Below are 23,168 nucleotides of genomic sequence, written 5' to 3'. Positions count from 1 at the left end.
TATCCTCCTGTGGCCAGAGGCATCCCACCGTCTAAGGACTCTCTCCTTGTCCAGCTTAACTTTTTGATGAACATGCATCAACGCCAGTCCTGTGAGCCTTTCACTAGACATAGAAGATCTGAGCCATGTTTTGAGCCTTCGCATTGCAGAGAATGACCTTTCACATTCACATGTTGTCACAGGAAGTGTAAGAAAAATTTTCAGCATACACTGGATGTTGGGGAAGAAGGCCATCTGTGTTGTTTTCAGGGTTTCCAATGCTGATGCAGGCAGCACACCATCTTCAGAGTGAAACTTGTGCCTCCAGCATTCTATCTCCTGCTCTACTGTGCTTGGGTAAGGTAGGTCCTCATGGTACCACTTTACCATTCTTTGCTCTCTTTCTTCTGTGAGTTTCCTCAAAGATTTTGGTACCAGGTAAGCTGCTAGTAATGCAGGTTCATTACTTTCAGAGAATCTCTCATCCAGCTCACTAGTTATGTGATCGATGAAGGGATAGAAGAGATTCACCCGGTAGTGGTCTTCCACTGACTCTGTGGATATGTTTGGTCTGTAATTCTGTTTTACTGATATTCTACGCTTTGTTGGGACCACATCAACTGAGTTGGCCAATGCTGTGGCTTTTTGAAAACATGGACTGAATCCTTGCTCATTTCTTTGGTTGGCTATGACTTGCCGTACATTTCTTGCCTCCTCGTATGCTGTGATGATGTCCAAGTTGGTAGACTGCAGCTGTTTGGTTAGAGGTAGCATATAACCCAGCACTTTGTTGGCTATTACAGCAGTAATGATGGTCTCAAATGTTCCAATACTATGCCGGAGAGTACTGGCCTTTCCAGAGGTGGTAGTTACTTCTGCCTCCATGGTCTCCAAAACAGAATGTATAGCAGTGAACTTCTCCACAAAAGCACTCAGTGTGTTTGCTCTGCTACCCCATCTAGTGTCTGACATCAGTGGGATCCCTGCTGTTCTTGGTTGCCCTTCTCTTCTACTCTCTGCCTGCAGGGCATCTTTTCTGGCCCCTGTGGCTGAGAAGAACACTGCAATCTTTTCTATGATGGCCATTGTGTTCCTCACTAAAGGAAGATCAGAACAACCATGCACCACAACCAAATTAAGTGCATGGCTCCTACAATGGGTGTACATTGCCCTGGGGTACAGTTCCTTGACTCTCTTTTGTACCCCACTCACTTTGCCACTCATTGTAGAGGCCCCATCATAACCCTGACCCCTTAGGAAAGTTGTTTGAAGATCCCACTTTGTCAGCTGATTGAGAATGGCTGAGGTTATTGTTGCCGCATCTTGTTTGGGCAAGGGACAGAAACCGAAAAAATCCTCCTTTATCTCTATGTTTTCTTCCTCCTCATTGATGTAACGGACACATATGGACATCTGTTCAGTCCCACTTATATCCATGGACTCATCAGCTAATACAGTGAAGTACTTGGCTGCCTGTATTCTATTGATTAGGGTCCCTCTGATTTCCTCTGCACAACATTCAATAAGCTCATTCTGAATTGCGGGTGAAAGGTATATTGCATTTTTGGGTGCAGTCTGCATGTGTTGCTTTAAAGGCCACATCAAATTGTGCTTTCCAGTTAACGAAGTGGTTAAAGTTTCCATTCTCACTGTCCCCCTCCCAGCTCCCCCGGAATGCTACATTTCGCTGACCAAGACACACAATTATGTCAATAATAGATAGAAGACTGTTACGGTTTGCAATGACTTTTTTCTCATATTTCTGGCTGATTATTGAACTAATGTCCTTTCTTTTTTTTTGGACAACAGAAAGGAAGTTTTCTGCCTTTTCTGTGGATTTTCGATGTCCTTCTGTTAATCTGTGTCTTGGGATGATACCTCTCTTTTCACCCACAGCATTCTTCCAGTCAGTAAAGCCCTTTGTTAGAAAACTACAGTTTGAGCCCTTTAACTTATTAAAGCTGAGGCAATGAGCACAATATGCTGAATCCTCAAATGGTGAGTAACGAAGCCATTCATTTTTTTTCTCCCACTGGACATTGTATTTTAGTTGTTTTGTGCCAAATGTCCGATAGGGATAGCTATGCTGCTCTGGTGGTATCCATCTATTTTGGAGCAAACAGGTTTTATCTCCATCTGAGAGGCTCTCGCCCTTATTTATTTTATTCTTTATTCTCACAGGGTCAAAGGGATGTAGAGTCCCTTCTTCAGTGTTCTCGCTGCCCTGCTCATCACTGATGTCATCCTCATCTAAGTTCCTCTGCTCTCTGTCCTCCTCCTCTGTCTCCTCATCTCTGTCCTCCTCTCTGTTGCTCTCCTCTGTCTCCTGATCTCTATCCTTCTCACTGTTGCTCTCCTTCATCTTGTTTTGATCTCTGTCCTCCTCTCTGTTGCTCTCCTCTGTCTCCTGATCTCTATCCTTCTCACTGTTGCTCTCCTTCATCTTGTTTTGATCTCTGTCCTCCTCTCTGTTGCTCTCCTGTCTCCTGATCTCTATCCTTCTCACTGTTGCTCTCCTTCATCTTGTTTTGATCTCTGTCCTCCTCTCTGTTGCTCTCCTCTGTCTCCTTCTCATCTCTATCTTCCTCTCTGTTGCTCTCCTTTGTCTCCTGATCTCTATCCTTCTCACTGTTGCTCTCCTCCATCTTGTTTTGATCTCTGTCCTCCTCTCTGTTGCTCTCCTCTGTCTCCTTCTCATCTCTATCTTCCTCTCTGTTGCTCTCCTTTGTCTCCTGATCTCTATCCTTCTCACTGTTGCTCTCCTCCATCTTGTTTTGATCTCTGTCCTCCTCTCTGTTGCTATCCTCTGTCTCCTTCTCATCTCTATCCTCCTCTCTGTTGCTCTCCTTTGTCTCCTGATCTCTATCCTTCTCACTGTTGCTCTCCTCCATCTTGTTTTGATCTCTGTCCTCCTCTCTGTTGCTCTCCTCTGTCTCCTGATCTCTATCCTTCTCACTGTTGCTCTCCTTCATCTTGTTTTGATCTCTGTCCTCCTCTCTGTTGCTCTCCTCTGTCTCCTTCTCATCTCTATCTTCCTCTCTGTTGCTCTCCTTTGTCTCCTGATCTCTATCCTTCTCACTGTTGCTCTCCTCCATCTTGTTTTGATCTCTGTCCTCCTCTCTGTTGCTCTCCTCTGTCTCCTTCTCATCTCTATCTTCCTCTCTGTTGCTCTCCTTTGTCTCCTGATCTCTATCCTTCTCACTGTTGCTCTCCTCCATCTTGTTTTGATCTCTGTCCTCCTCTCTGTTGCTATCCTCTGTCTCCTTCTCATCTCTATCCTCCTCTCTGTTGCTCTCCTTTGTCTCCTGATCTCTATCCTTCTCACTGTTGCTCTCCTCCATCTTGTTTTGATCTCTATCCTCCTCTCTGTTGCTCTCCTCTTTGTTCTCATATCCATCTTCCTGCTCTTTCAATTTAGGCTTTTTTTAAAGAAATACATCTAACGTATTTTGCCGGAACCTTTTTGCCATTCTACACTCTCTCTGTTCTGTCTGTTTTGGAGGATAAACATTGCTAAATTAGACCTTCTTTATTGCATCACAATGGGTTATGTAACAATACTGATTACTGTAATAGATGTCCATAATAAACATTGCTATATGGATAATAACTTATAATAATAACTTTGTCTGTGCTCTAATGCAGTGGTTCTCTACTGGTTAGGCCATTGGACCCACATTTTACCATGGACATTAAGCTGCGACCCTTTTTTTTTGGAACTTGACCTATATATATATATATATAAAGAGTTAAGATGCAAAAGCCTCTAAGTGCCATCTGAAAATTTCTTCTAGAATGATCATTTTTATCAAGCTTGTAGCTATATTTAAGTTCAGTAATTTCACTTAAATGGCAATGAAAATTACCTATTAATTGTCATTTAAGTGAAATTACTGAACTTAAATATACGATATATATATATATATATATATATATATATATATATATATATATATATATATATATATATATATATATATACTGTATAAGAAATTAAACTAAACTGATGAGTATGAGGTAGCCTATAAGGTAGCCTAACCAGGTAAGGCTATTAAATAGCAGTTCCAAAATAGTTTTTGTTAATAAGTTGGTATGTGAGACCACAGTCACTTAGAAATACATTACAAAAACACAGTGAAAATAAAGTGGCATTTTGAGGGTTAAGGTCTGTTACCATGGTAAATTTGCGCGTGTAACTTAAGAGTGCGCGCAACGAGCACAGTATGACTGGCTGACAGGACTGGAAAGTTCTTTTTTTTTAGGTAAGGGAATTTTTATTTTATAACAAGTTATAAAAATAACGTTAGAATAATGACACTGACATAAAACTTGACGACATCTCACTTGACCGTAGATACTGAATGAGGAAAAAGCGTTTTTCTCAGGCCCTGATAGAAGAGTCAACCGCTTTCACGCACGTCTTTCAAAATAAAAGTCCAGCGTCAGAAAAAAACAGAATTACGTTTGTTGTGTCTTTGACTGCACACTCCGCGACCCACTCAAAACGTTTTTGTGACCCACCAGTTGAGAAACACTGCTTTAATTTATGTTTTTTGATGACTTAAAGTTAACTAAAGAGCATGAGACGTCTTCCTGCTGGCCAGTAACGTTATTTGGCATAGCCTTTCATTAGGTAACAAACAGATTTGTATTATGCTATTGTTTTTGACAGTGTTATACATTTCTTTCAGATATTCACGATGATCATTGCGATTGTCTTACCAATTGTGGTATCTTCCTGTCAGCAATTAAGTTACAGTTTGTCTATAAGCTTTTTTTTATTAATGTACAATGTTGCCAGATATTGCTACGAAAAACAAGCAATTACAAAAAGAAAGAAAAAATATCCGAAATAAGTTCAAAGCTTGTGTTTTGTAAATACGATTAATATATCACTAACACTAGCGTGCAACTTTCCACTTTACAAACGTCCCGACTCCCAAAGTGTCACAATAAATTGGAAAAACGAGTAAAAAAAACACGTATAAAAGGTGGATCTGGCAACAAACGGAGGCTGCACCCGCGCTCTCACTCAACACGTTCACTGCGCCGTTCAAGCCCCGTTCACTGCGCTAGCTTCTTGCAGCAACATTTATTGCAAACACTCATATGTTATGAGGTGGTTTAAACGGCTAAATAATCATTCAGAGAGCTTGACATTTTATTTTTGAATATAAAAAAATGACCGAGGTCCGGACCTCGGTGACCTCATAGCTGGCTACGGCCGTGAATAGCCGTTCTTGCCTTTCATTTCAGACGTCTGCTTCTAGGGGCCGTCACATATCGGGTCTTTTCCGCGCTCAAGGTCGTTATTTCAAATGTAGGCGCGCGGCGAGCGCGCTCATAATGAAAGCAACATGGTGCGCTAGTTTTTCCAGGCGGATTTGTCCTTCTCATCTCCAGAAATATATCTAGTAGTAAAGCTAATGCAAGGGCTAGAAATCAATTAATCCGTTGCTGAATGATACTTCTTCGTCGTCATCATGGAGAGCGCAGTTTGGTTGCATAGCAACGACAGACGCCATGGGAGCGCAAGCGCTTGTAGGAGACAGCGGCACGGCCGCGCGCGCTTTCCACGCGTTTTTAGCATGGTTTTTAGACGCAATATGTGAACGGCCTCTTGCAGAGTTGGCCAATTACAATATTTTTGTCATCCTTGATGAAATACTTACACACATCTGACGTGTTGTGTCTGTTGGTGACGTTCGCCATTTTTAATTCATTTATGGTTAATGGACGCTCGAGTAGTCGATTGTTTCCGACAGCATCGATTAGTGGTTGAAGTAGTCGATCTGTCGACTACTCGACTAGTCTATGCAAGCCCTAGGGGGGAATAACATGCGAACAAAAAACTGCGTCCAAATATCAAATTTTTCTCCAAATAAGAAAAAATACATGTCCGAATTGTATGAGTTTCTTTAAAAACACAAGATTTATGTAAAATCTTTTATGTATTTATCATTTAAAAGCAAAATAACCCTGTTTAGGAAAGGGACATCATACCTTTCAGAAAGTTTAATTTGCATCTTAATATTGCAATGAAAACGTATTTAACAGTAATATATATGTCCATGACAGGGTGGACATATCTTATGGTTTATGCTTCGAAAAATGGCCCATTATTATCTAAAAAATGCGTGGGAGCTCAGATAATATATTTATTATAGTGCTTGAGTGTCTACTATTTATGACATGACAATGCGAATGGTAAATTAAAATCAAAATGTGTGAGTATTGTGAGGGTTGAAAGGCACTCTATTGTGATATTGACCCCTAATATTTTAGCATGTTGAATGCATCCAGTTTTTGCACGCTCTTGATAATGTCTCCAGGAGATTAATCGATAGAAAATGGAGGCGTGCTTTTGTGCAAATGAAATCTGTATTGCAGAAAATGTGTAGTCATGCGGAGATCCGCCCTAAACATGTCCACAATAATGACTGCTGGAGACAGAGCTTCTGAGAGGAATTTAATATACTGTACATAGAGGAAATATTCGACTAATCTTACAATATTTATTATCAAAGTCTGTATCCTTCTCCAAAGCACACGGAGACACAAGTGGTTCTCTTGCTACTGATTTAATTGCAGGCTTTTCTCCAAATCCACCGTGAAAACTAAACAGTATAAACAGCAAAATACAGCAATGACATCAGCTTGACACAAAGCGAAAGCCTGCGCAAAAGCATTTTAATGGCATTTTACTGACACACAATAGACAAATTTTACAAACTACCTCGTTGGCTGCATGCTGCCTGCGAAAAAAGGGAAATAGTCTTTGAATCTCCTTACGAACGTTCAAGTCCTTTGTGACGAGAATAAATCTTAATCTGAGCATGTCTGTGCTTGCCCTTGCATGAACTATGAATCTGACGTGAAGTTCGCATTTGCGCATAAACTTCAACCAATCCTTCAAAATAAAGGTACTGCAGCTTATAATAAATAAATAAATAAATAAGTGTATAAATAACAAACAACTTAAATTATAAATTATAAAAATAAACAAATTATATATAAATTATATCAACAATATAATGGCAGCATTTACAAAGACTAATTAAAGTCACACGTCTCAGTGTGTTTAGTTTCGGTTTCGATTTGAAGATTTTTCATTTCGGTGCATCACTAACTCAGTACTCTGTTAATAACGACCTGACAACGCAAACTGTACATGAACGAGTACCTGGACGAGCCCAATCTTGTTGCAGTCTTGATCGAAGTTTTTGTGTGTTTTGTGTCGTCGTGGAAGAAGCCGATCTCGACCTTCACGCGCTGTTTTACACGGACGATAGTAACTGTGCCGGTGTGCCGTGCACTTGTGGAGGCAGAACTGCTGCTGTCACGGGAATAATTGATGAGTTTTCCCCACAACAGCTAGATCGTGTTGTCTTGTTAATAATGTAGTGCTTATATACATGTATGAGTGATCATTTAAGCGTGTTGTATGTTTTATACACAGCGAAAATAGCCTGCATCTGGATAGCATCGTAAATAAATATGGTTGTCAGTGCATGGGACACTACATATAATTTTGGTTTGAATAATATTTTCTCAATAAATAGGCAAGAATAAACCCGGAAAACCCGACAACAAACACTTGAATGCAACAAACTCATAATCATGTATGACTTCTGAAGTGGCAGCATAAATCCACTAACAACAACCTGTGTGAAATAACCATACAGGTCTGGAAATGATGTAAATATCATATACATAAAAGCAAATGGAATAACAGCAAACCTTCTGCAACATTTTTTAGAAATGAATGTAAAAGCTATCCATAAAATACTTATCCAAAAGATAATCAATCCCTTGGTGAATTGGTTAAAGTCATGCACGAGTCTCTTTCTTTTTAAAAATATTTAAATTATTTTGTTTATTTTTATTTCATATTTTCAAGATCACGCTAATCTTGTTGATGTTCTTGATGAGACAACATAGTCCAAGCGAGCTCAAACAAATCAGCGTTAAGGCAAGCTGGAGCTAAACTGTAACTAATCCACTGGAGGCGAGTTGCAGAACACAAGTGCAGTTTATTAGCCTGGGAAAACCCAGACTACTTCCGGCGAATTTTAATTCTCTCTCCAGGATAGTCTGGAGAAGAGCCCATTCAAACTCATTTCTGTGCCACCAAAATCGCGGCACCAATCAGAAACGTTGGGGGAGGGATTTACATGATGACGACAGCGCAGCGACACTGAAGGAGATTTCATTACAAAGATGGATGCCGCCGTGGAACATCACTCGTTCGAATCAGTTATCGCGTCTGTTTTGAGTGATTTAAACTTACCGTTTTCGTTAAAACCGGAGCAAAGAACAACAGATGTTTCTCCGTCGCTCTGCATACATCATCTCCTTCATCGATCTGATTTGAGCTACGTCGGTTGGTGACGCCCCTTTGGAAATGATTTGTCTACATAGCTTCGCCAGACCCTACACTCAGTTTCAACTGAGAAGGGTCTGGTTTTAACCAGGCTAGCAGTTTATCCAAACGTGATCAAAATTAGTCATGGCCTTTTCAAAACACTGCTTCATGATGCTTCGAAACCTTTACCAATATATTGTTCTGAATCAATGGTTTGGAGCGTGTATCAAACTGCCAGAGTCACGTGATTTCAGTAAACAAGGCTTCATTACGTCACAACTGTTTCTACATCGTGTTGTCTTGTTAAAGGGTTAGTTCACCCAAAAATGAAAATTCTGTCAGTAATTACTCACCCTCATGTTGTTCCAACCCCGTAAGACTTTCGTTCATCTTTGGAACACAAATTAAGATATTTTTTGATTAAATCTGAGAGCTGATCACTCCTCCATAGGCTTCTAAAGGCGTTATAACTTGCTGGCCCAGAAAATGTATTAAAGACATCGTTAATATAGTCCAAGTGACTACAGTGGCTCAATCTTAAGTTTATAAAGCGACGAGAATACTTTTTGTGTGCAAAAAAAAAAAAAAGATTTTATTCCACTATTCATTTCCTTCTCTCTGGGCCTCGAGTTTTTTCACGTAGTGTAACTGCGTAGCGCTTCTGTGTTATACGTCTATGGGTTAGGGATGAGGATTACAACTGTGTTTAAAGGATTAGTTCACTTTTAAAAAAACTTTACCTGATAATTTACTCACCCTCATGTCATCCAAGATGTCCATGTCTTTCTTCAGTCGAAAAGAAATTAAGGTTTTTGATGAAAACATTTCTCCATATAATGGACTTCATTGGGCCCCAAACGGTTCAAGGTCCAAATGACAGTTTCAGTGCAGCTTTCAAAGGGCTTTAAACGATACCAGACGATGAATAAGGGTCTTATCTAGCGAAACGATCGGTCATTTCAAAAATAAATAAAAAAGTTTAAGTTTTATAAGCACAAATGCTCGCCTTGCTCTGTTCTGTGATGCGCGTTTAATACGCAATTACGTTGAAAAGGTCACGCTTGACGTAGGCGGAAGTTTACCGAGTCAGTGTTTACAAGTTGAACGTGCAAACAAAGTCAAACGCCGTTTACAAAAAAGGAAGTTAAAAGGTAAAACAACGATGTCGGACGATTTTGAACTTAGAGGAGAAGATGAGATGGAGTTTTTCGCCCTGCCCTACCTTTTTGAACCGGAATACACAGAGGAAGAAATTAGGCAGATGGAAGAGACTGCTGCGGCGACACACACCTCTCAAGCATCGGGCAGACGAAGATCTAACGAGATGTGGTGGTGCACATGTGGCAAATGCGCCTACGTCAAGCGTGACCTTTTCAACGCAATTGCGTATTACGTGACGTCACAAACGCGCATCACAGAACAGAGCAAGGGCGAGCATTTGTGCTTATAAAACTTAAACTTTTTTATTTATTTTTGAAATGACCGATCGTTTCGCTAGATAAGACCCTTATTCATCGTCTGGTATCGTTTAAAGCCCTTTGAAGCTGCACTGAAACTGTCATTTGGACCTTGAACCGTTTGGGGCCCATTGAAGTCTATTATATGGAGAAAAATCCTGGAATGTTTTCATCAAAAACCTTAATTTCTTTTCGACTGAAGAAAGAAAGACATGGACATCTTGGATGACATGGGGGTGAATAAATTATCAGCAAAAGTTTTTTTTAAAAGTGAACTAATCTTTTAACTATATCACGCTAATCTTGTTGATGTTGTGATGAGACAACATAGTCCAAGCGAGCTCAAACAAATCAGCGTTAAGGTGAGCTGGAGCTAAACTGTAACTAATCCACTGGAGGCGAGTTGCAGAACACAAGTGCAGTTTATGTTTATTTTTTTTTCATATTTTCAAGATCACGCTAATCTTGTTGATGTTCTTTATTTTTATTTCATATTTTCAAGATCACGCTAATCTTGTTGATGTTCTTGGTGAGACAACATAGTCCAAGCGAGCTCAAACAAATCAGCGTTAAGGCAAGCTGGAGCTAAACTGTAAATCCACTGGAGGCGAGTTGCAGAACACAAGTGCAGTTTATCCAAACGTGATCAAAATTAGTCATGGCAATTTAAAAACACTGCTTCATGATGCTTCGAAACCTTTACGAATATTTTGTACTGAATCAATGGTTTGGAGCGTGTATCAAACTGCCAGAGTCACGTGATTTCAGTAAACAAGGCTTCATTACATCACAACTCTTTCTACACGTTTCCAAACACTTCGAAATTTCAGTGGTTCACCGCTGGGGGGCGATGATCTCTGTCAACCCATTAATCATGATAACCACTGAACACGTGTCTGTGGGTTTTACCTGATCTCTGATCAGTTTTATACATTTTTAGACATTTTAATTAGACATAGTATAATTAAAATGAATAATGGTAGTCAATAGTCTCTTATAAATCTGTTTAGTCATAGCTGAGACAAACAAAACAAACCCTGACAATTGATGAAAGAACATATAGACACTTGATAATCTCATTAGATGATTAGATAATAGCATTTGAAAGATTTTACTGTCAATAAAATCTGCAATAGATTTGTAAAAGGTGTTTTTATGCATGTTTTGCCAGGGTTTTGTTGCATTTACACTGTTCTGACCACTAGGGGTCACCGTGGAGACGGGTGTCGAATTGTTTCGAAGCCTCGACACAATACAGTATATTTGCTTCAACTGTTTCACGAAGCCTCGATCTGCCCACCACTACCAAAATAATCTATTTTTAGATTATTTAAATTCTCTTTTAGGAGCTATTAACACGAAAGCACTGTCTCGCGTCAATCTGCATCACTTTTTATCTTCCACCACTAATCAAAATACAAAACAAATACTTGACTAAGCAAAACTCGACTTGACATGACTTAAAAACTCACCATACAGCAGTTACACAAACAATACTTGACAAGGACACATGGCAAACATACAATACATACAAGAGGTGTGTTGGACATCGGCTGCGGCTGGATGTAACCGATCAGTGAGAGTAGCCGCGTACAGACGGGGAGGAGCTGCAAACAGTGATGTGAAGTCAGACACTTTCTGGCTTCCGTAGTGACCGCTAGCGCTGTGTTAGCATATTTTACCACAGCTGAAGTGAAATAAATGCAATATTTGCCAAATACACAGATGTTTCAGAAACATTTTCATTCAATACTTTATGTACTGCTTCATACAGCGTCTGTTTGAACAAGAATAAAGTTCAACATAAGCTTATAGCTACTATCAATGTAGTGGAGTCTAGGTTTTTTAGTCAGTTTTATTTTGATAAACATGACACAATATAACATTGCGACTACATGAAAAGAGTGTTTACTGTTATGAAAAACTGATTTGTGAGCTTTAGTGGAACTAAAGGTGTGAGAATAAACACAGACACACACGTGATCGTTGTCATCAGAGCTTGTGCAGCCGCTCTTGAGAAGCTGCACTGGCTGAGTTCTCCGGCTACTCTCGAATCGCTCTCGCGGTACTTTGATGGCGTACGTCACGTGGCGTCGGCACTGTATCAAGTCGGACAAAATTTCTAACCGGCAATCGGTCTGTGCAGAGCTGTATGAAGTCCAACAAGCCTAAGGACTAATCACTAAACAAGACACACCGTTAAACATGATTAGACAATTAACCAACAGTGTTGGGAAGGATACTTTCAAAATGTATTCCGTTACAGAATACAGAATACATGCCCAAAAATGTAATTTGTAACGTATTCTGTTACGTTACTCAATCTGAGTAATGTATTCTGAATACTTGGATTACTTCCACAATGAATTGCATTTTATAAGTGTTGGCCATCAAATCCTGCTTAATAAACAGGCCTATTCTTGTGGGGTGGGGGTGCGGTGATGCGTATGCCAATAAAGCACCTAAAAGCTGTCACAAAGAACCGGCAAAAGTAATTCTGAATATGTCAAATATAGAAAGGAGATATTTGAATTGTTTAAACAAGTGTTTTCTTTGTCAGTGTCTGCTACAAAGATGAAGTTGACGATGCTGACTCGCGATCTTCGCAGTAGCCTAGTGAACGCGCCAGAGAGAAATGCACATTTCATACGGATTACATATGTAGAGAGCAGTTCTTTCGTGTTGAATTGTTCTGTTTAAAAGTAGACATGTCTGTGAGGCAAGTAGGGCCTACTACCTTATACGCTGAGCGCCCGTTTCACACATACTCCGTGTGCAGTGCGTATGCAGTACAGGAGCAGCACGCGCTATAGTGCTTTCACATATGATGTGTTTGCAGTGCGTAACTGATCCGCGGCTGTACCACAAACACATACACAATATTTGTATTTCAAACCCAGAAGTTTTCAGCAACTTTTATTTAAAAAAAGTTGTCACGGTGCAATTTTCTTTGTAGCCTACACATATACATTCTTTAACCCTCTGGGGTCTGAGCTGTTTTCTGGGCCCTGGAGGTGTTCTGACATGCTCTGACATTTGTGCTTATTTCTTGTGACATTTTCATGGCTAAAGTCTGATTACACTGTATTCAGCACAAACTCTGCTACAATAATATATCAGCAGCAAGTATATAAAAGTTTGTAGTTTTGAGATAATAACATTTATGCGTGGTTTGTGAAAAAACAAAAAACAATTGTCACTGAAATAAGCTCATGAAACCCATACTGATTATTTCTTCATAAGACTTTTGAAAATTGTATGACGTAGCCTAGAATATTTGCTTCAAAACTATGTGAAAATCACCCTGACTGCTCATTCAGAGAAGACAATATATTGATTTAAAATTTTTACGACGTGTTTTGTGTGAAAAAGCTCTATGCGGGAGCTCATTAATATGTAAGCTTTTCTCACCTGAGAAAGACAAAGAACCTCCCCTAACGGCCCTATTAGGAGCTATCAGGCCCCTATCATTCTGAGCAACCTTGCACAAAGAATGAGGAGATTTAAAAAAGAATGGCTTTTTGATTGTTTTTAATTTATTTACAACACAACATAATCCAAAGATACACAAATGACAAAAAAAACACATTATTTAACACACTGAACTAAAGACAGAGACTTGAACTGTCACACACCTTTGTGCCATTCCTGAAACATAGTACATACCTTACATTTCCATGGTGTTTGATTTTTCACTTTAGCATGTTCATGTATGGAGACTTATGTGAATGTTGAAGTCAGCAGGACTTATTCAGTGACATCTTGTTCCTCTAAAAACAACAACAACAACAAAACAGCTGTGAACATGCTGATATCAAGAGAAACTATGCTGCACAATTTGGGGAATACATTTTAGATTTTTCAGGTTAAAATAGCTTTTTAAAATGTACAGAATACACATACACACACACACACACACACATCACACATATACATACATATATATATATATATATATATATATATATATGCCTACTTTTACCATGCTGTGTTTTATTATAGAATATAAAAACATCCTCGTGTCGAACATGTATACAAGCACTGAAAGGTTGCCTACCATTCTAGTTCACATTTCATGTTTCTGTCTATATATACATGTAGGCTACATATATGACATTAGGCTTAGTTCATGTTTTTACTCCAAACTCATTTCATAACATACATTTTAATCTGGCACGACCAGTTTAACATGTCTTACCTTAAAACTCGTCTCATCTTCAAATCGCGTTCTTCCGAGGTAAATCCGAGGTAAATTCAAGGTAAACAGCACAGCACAGCTTACAGTCTTCCAACTCGATGAAAGCAGAAAGGAGTAAGTTACTGAAGTCTCTGATTCTTTGTTTTGAGGTGATGGGGCGTTTACAGGTCTGCGTTTCTCCGCATGGATCATTTGCATGTCAATCGCTCATGCGCGCGTGGGTGTGGTCACATTATAGTTATTTAGGACGTGTTTGAGAAACTGTACATGCCGCTGCTTTCGTATGGATTACTTAAAAATATAATATTTGTTTTTTATATAATTTACATACTTTAAAAATAGAGATTCCAAGCGTTGTATAGACATGCGTTTTAAGTCTGTGTGACAAACATTCGCTGAGTTACAGGTCATTTTCTGTCGCGTTTCAGAGTTTCACATTGAGAGAGACGGCAGAACGCGCATCATGTTTATTTTCTTTGTTTTACGGAAAACACAACATTTTGTTTTTATTATGAGTGTACACAAATAAAAGAAAACATTTAACAGCTTTGAATGATGTACAACACAAGTATGTAAAATCAAAATCAACAGAGTATTTTGCACTGATATAAAAAAACGAGCAGATCACGCCGGCGTGATTGCCGACCTCAGGGGGTTAATAGACATATTCAAGTTTAAACAATTTAAACAACGTATTAATCAATGCATTACTTCTATATTAAGTTGTTCAAGCAAGTTGTAACATATTTAACATGTAGGCTATTAAAATTGCAAACATTTTAAATTAAAACTTTTACATTTTAATACAATAAATCTTGCATGCCACAAATAACTTGTTTTTCAACCTCCACGAATCAGACGAGTGTTGTTCATTATTTCGCCTTGTTAAAGTAAACTGTAGGCCTAGTTTTCATTGCTTTACCCCGGTCTTAAAGTAAAAAGATGACTGTGAAAAAAAGCAGTATTTAATTAAATACATTTATGATGGTATTACTACATTTTATTTAATTAAATGCATTTATGGTAAAATTACTACATTTTCAGCTCAATCTGTGACCTCTTTTGACCACGAAACATGCGCTGTCACTTTAATGCAGCGTTTGCAGCACAGCAGAAATAGACTTGGTGCGGAAATGATCTCTGCACTGTATACGCACCGCAACTGGAACGGATAAACGGACCGCAGTGTGAAAGCTCTAACCTGTTAACATGGGTACGGAAAAAAAAAACGCACATACGCACTGCAAACAGAGTATGTGTGAAACTGGCGTTCATTTATGAGACCAGCTCCAGTTCACGCGCTGGCGCCCTTCGTGTCCTGATTATCTAATGTCTGCTATATTTACTTCTTATTAAATCCAGGCAATTGGTTGATGAAACATTGATTAAAATTAAGATACAATTAATACAAAACGAAATTCACTTTAAAGGGATAGTTCACTTTGAAATAAAATTTTGGTATGTTTTAGCTTACCTCAAGGGCATCCAAGATGTAGGTGTCTTTTTTTCCGCAGTAGTTTCAATTTTGATATTTTTAGGTCAAACCGTATTTGTCTGTCAGTCATTTCATGCAGGTCTATGGTCACTGTCTCAAAGAGCATGCACAAAGTCCAAATTAAAACAATTCCCCATCGTCCAAATTAAACAATTCCCCATCGTAAGTACACATTGATGGCCTAAGACACGAAACGAGCGGTTTGTGTGAGAAAACGAACAGTATTTATATCGTTGTTACCTCTTGAACACAGCCGCGTCCAAATGATTTGAGGGCGCGGGCGGGTATAGATATATACACTAGATGTCACTTGGCTACGGTTTCGTTCCAATGAACTGCAGTAGCCAAGGCGACGTCTAGTGTACATATCTATACCCGCCCGCGCCCTCAGATCATTTGGACGCGGCTGTGTTCAGTCACCATTATATGTTTGGTCTAAAGCGAGACTGCTCTCATGTTTTACTGAAGAACAGCAAATGCAAGTACATTTTCTGTCTTCCTTGCAGGACTGTGATATGAAGAGTGTGTAAAGTAACATTTTAGCAACAGTGTGAAAGTGAATCGTACATAACAGGCACAATACTGGTATAAACTGGTATAAACATGAATATGCGTCACATGACTAAAGTTTTGACAGTCCACACTACAACGCGAAAACGGTGTTTTCAAATTCATCCTATAACTGTCCCAGCTATTTAGAACTGATGAGTTATAAGAAAAAGGGGGGATCATATTTGCAAAACAAGACCTGTGAAGGATATAACGTTTTTCAAGAAATCAAACAAAAAAGTAATGGAAATAAACACTCAAATGAGCATAAACTCTTTTTAAACATGTATTGAAGTATAGACACAAGCATGTGCCAAACAATCATCAGCCAAATAAACTGTCCAAATCAAAACTGTAGGTGAGCAAAGAGGATACTGAGTCAATGTCAATTCCCACAGGATGAGACCAGACTTGGTCATTAGTCTTTAAATGGTCACATAATGTCTTTCTTTGGATAAGGGCATTTCTGCCTCCAAAGACAGTCAATGAAATTGTTCTTCTGGTAAGTAGTCCAGCAGAATCATAATAGCACAAAAAATCCTCTACAAGAAAAAGAAATACAACAAATCAACTCATCCATAAACAAACAAACAAACAAACTATTTACAAGAAACAGGTCTCCACCTAAATCAAAGATATTCCAAAAATCAAAACATGATATAACAGCACTTACATTTGGGCAGCAAACAATAAGTTTCCCAAGTCAGGATTTTCCACGACAGCAGTGAACAGGTGAAGGTGTGCTGTGGTATAATTTTCCTTCTACTACTTCCCCTTTTGACTCTAAACATGGGGTCCTATTAGTGACACCTAGTGGCTAGGATGAACATACCTCAAGAAAAAGATAGCCTGCCTTGTAATAGGCTGTGACTCTTTGGAGAATGTTTTTTATTAATAAAAAAGGACAAAACAGAGAGAAAAATATGCCTTTTCTTTTTTTTAACAACAATGTTATTTATCAAAAATTGTCACAAGTTTAAACAGCATTTAAAGATGCCACACGTATTAGAGAAAAAGATGTGTTTAGACTAAAACGTATTAGTGTGGACAAGACCTGAATCACTGGAAGAACCCGTGTGTCCTGTGAAAGCATCAAACCCAACAGCAGGACCACAGCTCTGTCCACTTTTTAATATTCATATTTAGGATCAGCACATTCACTGTATTGTGGGGGAACATCTGCAGGATTGTGATTCACGGAGGAGTCGCTCACCCGAGGTACCTGCAGGAAAAACAGGTATGCAATCAGCTTTAATGCTTATTTATTGATCATTCTAATCAATTCTTGAACACACACACACACACACACACACACACATATATATAAATATATTATATTTTCCACAAAGTCCCATTAGACTGGTGCTACAAGCTTCTCTTACCTCTGATGGATTGGGTCTAAAGGCATAGGACTGTGGAATAACAACTTGGTGAACATTCAGCACCTTTGGAAAAATACATGTTGCATTTTATACCTTCTTACTGCAATATAAATTTAATAACATTGGATGACAGTTCTAGTATTACAGGTTTATAGACAACACTGTATTTCAAATGGAAAAAGGAAAAGACAAAAATCCTGCTGAAATATTTTGGTGTCGAAACTTGTGCAGATTATTGAAAACAATAGAAATTGAAAAACTACCCGTCTTTCTGTCAATCTGCAATGTCCTAGCAACCACCAAGAAAACCCTAGCAACTGCTTAGCAACCATAGCGGCCACTCAGCTTCTAGCCCTGAACGCATCACTCACCTGTGGAGAACAGCAGGCGTTGGCTTTACAGGCAAATGCTGACAGAACGATGGAGATGATAAACTGAAGGATAGTCAATACCAAGGACACACCACGGATCCCCCGGAAGAGGGTCTAAGAAAACACTCATCATTACCACAAATATCAATAAAATAAATGATAGTTACTCACTCATACGCTGGCTGCAAGTGCAGAATGTACAATCCTTGAGGTTCATATGGTATTATAACAAATCAAACTTAATGTATAATGTCAAAGCCTTCTTGGTAAACAGGGCTTGACATTAACTTTTTTAAACTTTTTTTTAACACTATTTTTGACCACTACATTGCACTTAGTTTATTATTTCAGATGACTTTTTAAAAGACTTCAATTGAAAAATGTGTATATAAAATTCAGTCCGCCGAAGCGGCTAGTAGGAGTGACTGTAACACGCCACTGCTGAAATACACACGCATTTGGCGGGTGTTAATATCAAGACGTAAATTATCTGTAACAATAAGTGGTCTATTAAATTCTTCTATTAAATGCAAGTAAAATTGTGACTAGAAAAGTTGTTAACATACCTTGTAATTATAACAGTCATATCCATAGCAGTAAGGGATATATCCTACAGCCAACTCCACTGAAAGAATAATAATGGAAATGCCTGCAGTTATAGCACTTAAGATGTTCATTCCAAGTGAACCTTTCACCTATAGACAGAAAAACAATAACAAAAAAAAACAAGTTAATAAATTAGAAAGCACTTTACCCAGTGTGTTAAAGCAGATCAAGAAACAATATATATGGAGCACTATAAAAAAAAGTTGCAATTATCGGGCCCAAGTACAAATGACTCATGAAGACAGTACAAGTATACAATGGCAATTTCTCTCTTCAAATATAATGAAAGTCTTATAATTTCAAATATATTACGGGTGTCTGTGTGTGGAACTATTCTTCTATGTACTATTTTACAATAGACAAATAATATTGTCTTCATTTTAATAGAATAGCAATACATTCATTCATGTCTGGATACTTGACATGTTTTCTGTATCATGTAAAACTAAAGGTAACTTGGAGATCACCGATTTCTTTGCAAACTGATTAGATTTTGATTAGACTTCATTGATCTTTATGAGAATATTATGGATTTTATGCATAGTCAATCAAATTAACCATTTACAGAGCATCCGGAAAGTATTCATAGCGCTTCACTTTTTCCACATTTTGTTATGTTATGTTATATGTTATGTTATGGGCTTAATCCAAAATGGATCTGAGCCTCGACACAATCCTGTCTCAGAGTTGTACAGACACTTCATGGCTTGGTTTGTGCTCTGACATGCACTGTTAACTGTGGGACCTTATATGTGACCCTGGACCACAAAACCAGTCTTTTAGGTAATTTTTTTAAATTTGAGATTTATACATCATCTGAAAGCTGAATACATAATCTTTCCATTGATGTATGGTTTGTCAGGATAGGACAATATTTGGCCGAGATACAACTATTTGAAAATCTGGAATCTGAGGGTACAGAAAAATCGAAATATTGAGAAAATCGCCTTTAAAGTTGTCCATTTCTATTGGCGATAGTGCTGCATCCATTCACAAAAATAAATGTTTTATATATTTAAGGTGGGAAATTTACAAAATATCTTCATGGAACATGATCTTTACTTAATATCCTAATGATTTTTGGCATAAAAGAAAAATCTATAATTCTGACCCATACAATGTTTTGTTGGCTATTGCCACAAATATACCTGTGCAACATAAGACTGGTTTTGTGATCCAGGGTCACATATAGGCAGGTGTGTGCCTTTCCAAATCATGTCCAATCAACTGAATTTACCACAGGTGAACTCCAATCCAGCTGTAGAAACACCTCAAGGGTGATCAGTGGAAACAGGATTGCACCTGTGCTCAATTTTGAGTGACATGGCAAAGGCTGTGAATACTTATGTCCATGTGATTTTTTTTAGTTTTTTATTTTTAATAAATTTGCAACGATTTCAAACAAACTTCTTTCACGTTGTCATTATATGGGGTATTATTAGTAGAATTTTGAGGAAAATAATGAATTTAATCCATTTTGGAATAAGGCTGTAACATAACAAAATGTGGAAAAAGTGAAGTGTTATGAATGTTTGTTGTTTGTTGGTGTTTTCATATCATCCTCGTATATATATATGGGTATAAAAATAACAAAATAACAATGATGTGCGCATACCAAACACAAACTGGAGGAGCCTTTGCCATGGATTTTATTTTCTGCAGCAATGCAGAGTGATCCTGCGATAATGTACTGAGAGGAGAGAGAAAGGATTCTTCTGTTAGAATATTTAGCTTGTGTTAGAAAAGACTGAACTGTACTTAAGTTGTATATTGTTTGCATACAATGAGAGATCCCCAATAAGGAATACCACTGAAGACAAAGATGGAATCTGCATTGACTGTAGACACGATTCCCAACAGGAGAATCAGCAGGCCGATCATTATCTGGACAGCCTGAGGAAGACCAGAAAACAGGCACTTATTGCAGGGGATAGTGAATCACAGTTATTAGCTGAGCAGGGTTGCCAGATCTGCACAACAGTTTGTTAATGTTTGTACTAATGCTTTTTGGGATTTTTTTTTCCGTACCTTTCCTTCACACGTATACAAATAAATTTTATTGAAAGATTTCTCACCCCAAGTGCTTTTGGTTGGCCTTTCAGGAAAGCCTGAAGTCCTTGAGGAGCTGAAGCTGTCTGTGGCACATAAACAGTCGCTGGAGCCGTTTGTTCTGGGGCCTGAAACTGGATGATCAGCGTCGACGAGTTTGTGGGAATGACGGTACTAGACATTCTTCTTTCCGAAACTGAAATTGATCTGTACAAAATAAAGACATGTAAAAACATGTGAAGAATAAGAATGAGAAACCTCAGTTTGTTTTCATGGCAAGAGTTCAAAAGATAACACCAATTCAATTTTATGAGGAAAAAAAGGTCTGAAAATGTTTTAAATATACAGAAAAAAATGATGGATTCTTGATTTGGTATGCAGTGTTGAGCTATAATGCACATACATGTTTTTTATTGCTTTACTTTATAGGTTGAATACAAATCAAATACTGCCAAACCGCCCTTATTACTTCTGGATAGGATGACAACTTCATGCATTTTATGAAAATTATGGAAATATATAGTTCAGATGGGATCACTCAAACCATATATGGAAATGGAGGCGCCCTTATATGGTCAGTAATAGAGCTTGGCTGTCATCTAGTGAAAAAGTGTGTTACTGCGCCAAACAAACTTACTGAAAGCTAATTTTTGAGATATCAACCTAAAATTTGGATCACAACTTGTTCAGATTTGCGGCTTTGGTTTTCTTGCAGTTTTAGAGTAAAACTTATTTTGTAAAACAAAAGTCTTACGGGGTGGGAACAACATGAGGGTGAGTAATTACTGGCAGAAGTTTCATTTTTGGGTGAAGTAACCCTTTAACAAAAGTGCCCTACTGCCGTTATAAATCCAAACATTACTAAATAAAGTAATAATCTACTCATTAATAAAATTTTAGACATAATGCAAAGATAATAATTTGTATAAAAGTAGTATCTAATTTGTTTTACCAGGGGAGGAAACGATGCACTCTTCAGTTGGTTTCTCCTACTTTGCTGTGTGTTCTTATAGTTCACTCCTCTGAGATAACGCATTCTGTGGTGTAATACTGTTTCCCAGAATGAAAGTTAAAGTGGGTGGAGCTCAGATGGTTAGGAGGGGTGGCAAAGCTACACACTGTTTCCAGGAAATCAAGCCTGACGCACTACTGTAATATAATCTCTTTTCACAATAACAATAATATTAAATTAAATCTTACTTAATTTGTCTTTGTTGTATTTTATATAATCTGCATGCTGGTTAGGAAACAGACTAGTAAATATTGTACAAAACATGTGACACAACAATGATAAGCACAGTCAAAACCATTAATCTTACCTTATTTGGAACAAATTTGGCCCAATAATCAGTAGTTCAAAACTTCTAAAAAATAGAGAAAAAAATGAGAAAACGAATTGACTTACTTGTTTTTGCATCATACTGTATCATTTGTGTTAATTATGGGCATATAAGCCGGATTCATTACCTTTAGTATGCTGTTAAAAACGAAGTGAGGAAGCTGGATCTTCCAGACAATAGAAAACACAGGGCTCAAAAAACACGACTAGAAGAGGGAAAACAAGGAGCACTTGGGGGAATTTAGGGTGGGAAAACAGTGGAAGAACTACAAAGACCAAGTAAAAGACTACAAAAGGACAGGAAATCATAAAAGATACAAAATACAAGACACTTAACAAAAGACCTGACACTAGTGCATCACAGACTCAAACTCATCATAAGGTATCCCTGAGAGTTAAACATCTGACAGTCTAAAACCATACTATCACACACAAGCAGGAGATGAGACAGATATTCACTGAGCTGAGGCCTCATTTATAAAACTTTCTGTAGATTTCATACTAAAAGTTTGCATACGCACAAAAAGTTTTCAGATTTATAAAACCATGCGTATGCCAGAACCTGCTCAAAAATCCCAGTCAGCGGAAGATTGTGTGTACGTGCATCTCAATCCCCGTCCCCTCCCCGAAATAACCATACATGGAGCTTACAGTGCCTAGTTTCACTATGCATAACATCATCTGCATATCATTTCCATTCATATTCCCATCCACATTATACCATGTTTAACACCATCAAAGGTACAAGACATTGGGAAATATTAGATACGGACTATAAATGCCATTTGTGCCATTCACATTACATTGCTAAAAATCATCCAATATCCTTGCTATGTTTTAGAATAAATATATAAAAAAAATCCATAAAAAATAAATTGTATAAAATACTTCTCAAATAAAGTTTTTAGAATAGAGTTGATTCATTCATTTCCACAGGCCAAATAGTATTTTAATTGTTTTAAACAATTCAAATCAAAATGTATGCAGTTTTGTTAATAAGGTGAACATATCTTTTAGGATGTTTATAGGCTATTTTTAGTGGAAATAGATAGGCTTACTTATGTATTGCAGTGTGAATATAAATGTCTGACTATTATACATGTAATAATACAATAGATTATTATATACAAATGTTTCACATATAATGCTCTAAATTATTGCAAAGCAAGCATTAAGTGTCCTGGCCGCTGGGGAATCCTGGAGAATGATGTATTGAGGGAATCCCCAGTTCTGCAGCACAGCAGTGATATAAAGTTAAGAAAACTAAACAACTGAGAGAAATATATATCTACTACCTCAGATTTAACGTTTTATCTATACATCAGCATCGGTGAATAACATTATAATCTCGTTCACGGTAGAGAAAGCTGCTTACATG

General features: G+C 37.9%; 1 protein-coding gene across 6 annotated transcripts in view; it reads right to left on the bottom strand.

Annotated features, from left to right (window-relative positions):
* The window catches only part of LOC311081732 (membrane-spanning 4-domains subfamily A member 4A-like), a 191,321-nt gene extending 169,281 nt beyond the window's left edge, over nucleotides 1-22,040 (bottom strand). Inside the window, exons 1-10 of one of the 6 annotated variants that reach the window (XR_014605993.1) lie at nucleotides 21,919-22,018; nucleotides 21,771-21,815; nucleotides 20,478-20,658; nucleotides 20,185-20,295; nucleotides 20,018-20,092; nucleotides 18,363-18,491; nucleotides 17,797-17,910; nucleotides 17,426-17,488; nucleotides 16,717-17,265; nucleotides 16,317-16,585 (exon numbers count right to left, since the gene is read on the bottom strand). Coding sequence is in view for 5 of the 6 variants with exons in the window: in XM_084112355.1 (XP_083968481.1) it covers nucleotides 17,173-17,265; nucleotides 17,426-17,488; nucleotides 17,797-17,910; nucleotides 18,363-18,491; nucleotides 20,018-20,092; nucleotides 20,185-20,295; nucleotides 20,478-20,633 (741 nt within the window). In the remaining variant the exon portion in view is untranslated. Of the gene's footprint in view, nucleotides 1-16,316; nucleotides 17,266-17,425; nucleotides 17,489-17,796; nucleotides 17,911-18,362; nucleotides 18,492-20,017; nucleotides 20,093-20,184; nucleotides 20,296-20,477; nucleotides 20,659-21,403; nucleotides 21,502-21,770; nucleotides 21,816-21,918 lie in introns of those variants that run through there. The other 5 variants (XM_084112355.1, XM_084112356.1, XM_084112353.1 and 2 more) reach the window with 5 other exon arrangements.
* Nucleotides 22,041-23,168: the final 1,128 nt, after the last annotated feature.

The sequence above is a fragment of the Abramis brama genome, assembly GCF_963993115.1.
Source record: "Abramis brama genome assembly, chromosome: 4".
Taxonomy (NCBI): Eukaryota; Metazoa; Chordata; class Actinopteri; order Cypriniformes; family Leuciscidae; genus Abramis; species Abramis brama.
Note: the sequence above shows the minus strand (reverse complement) of the source record. Positions and strands in the feature narration are given on the sequence as shown.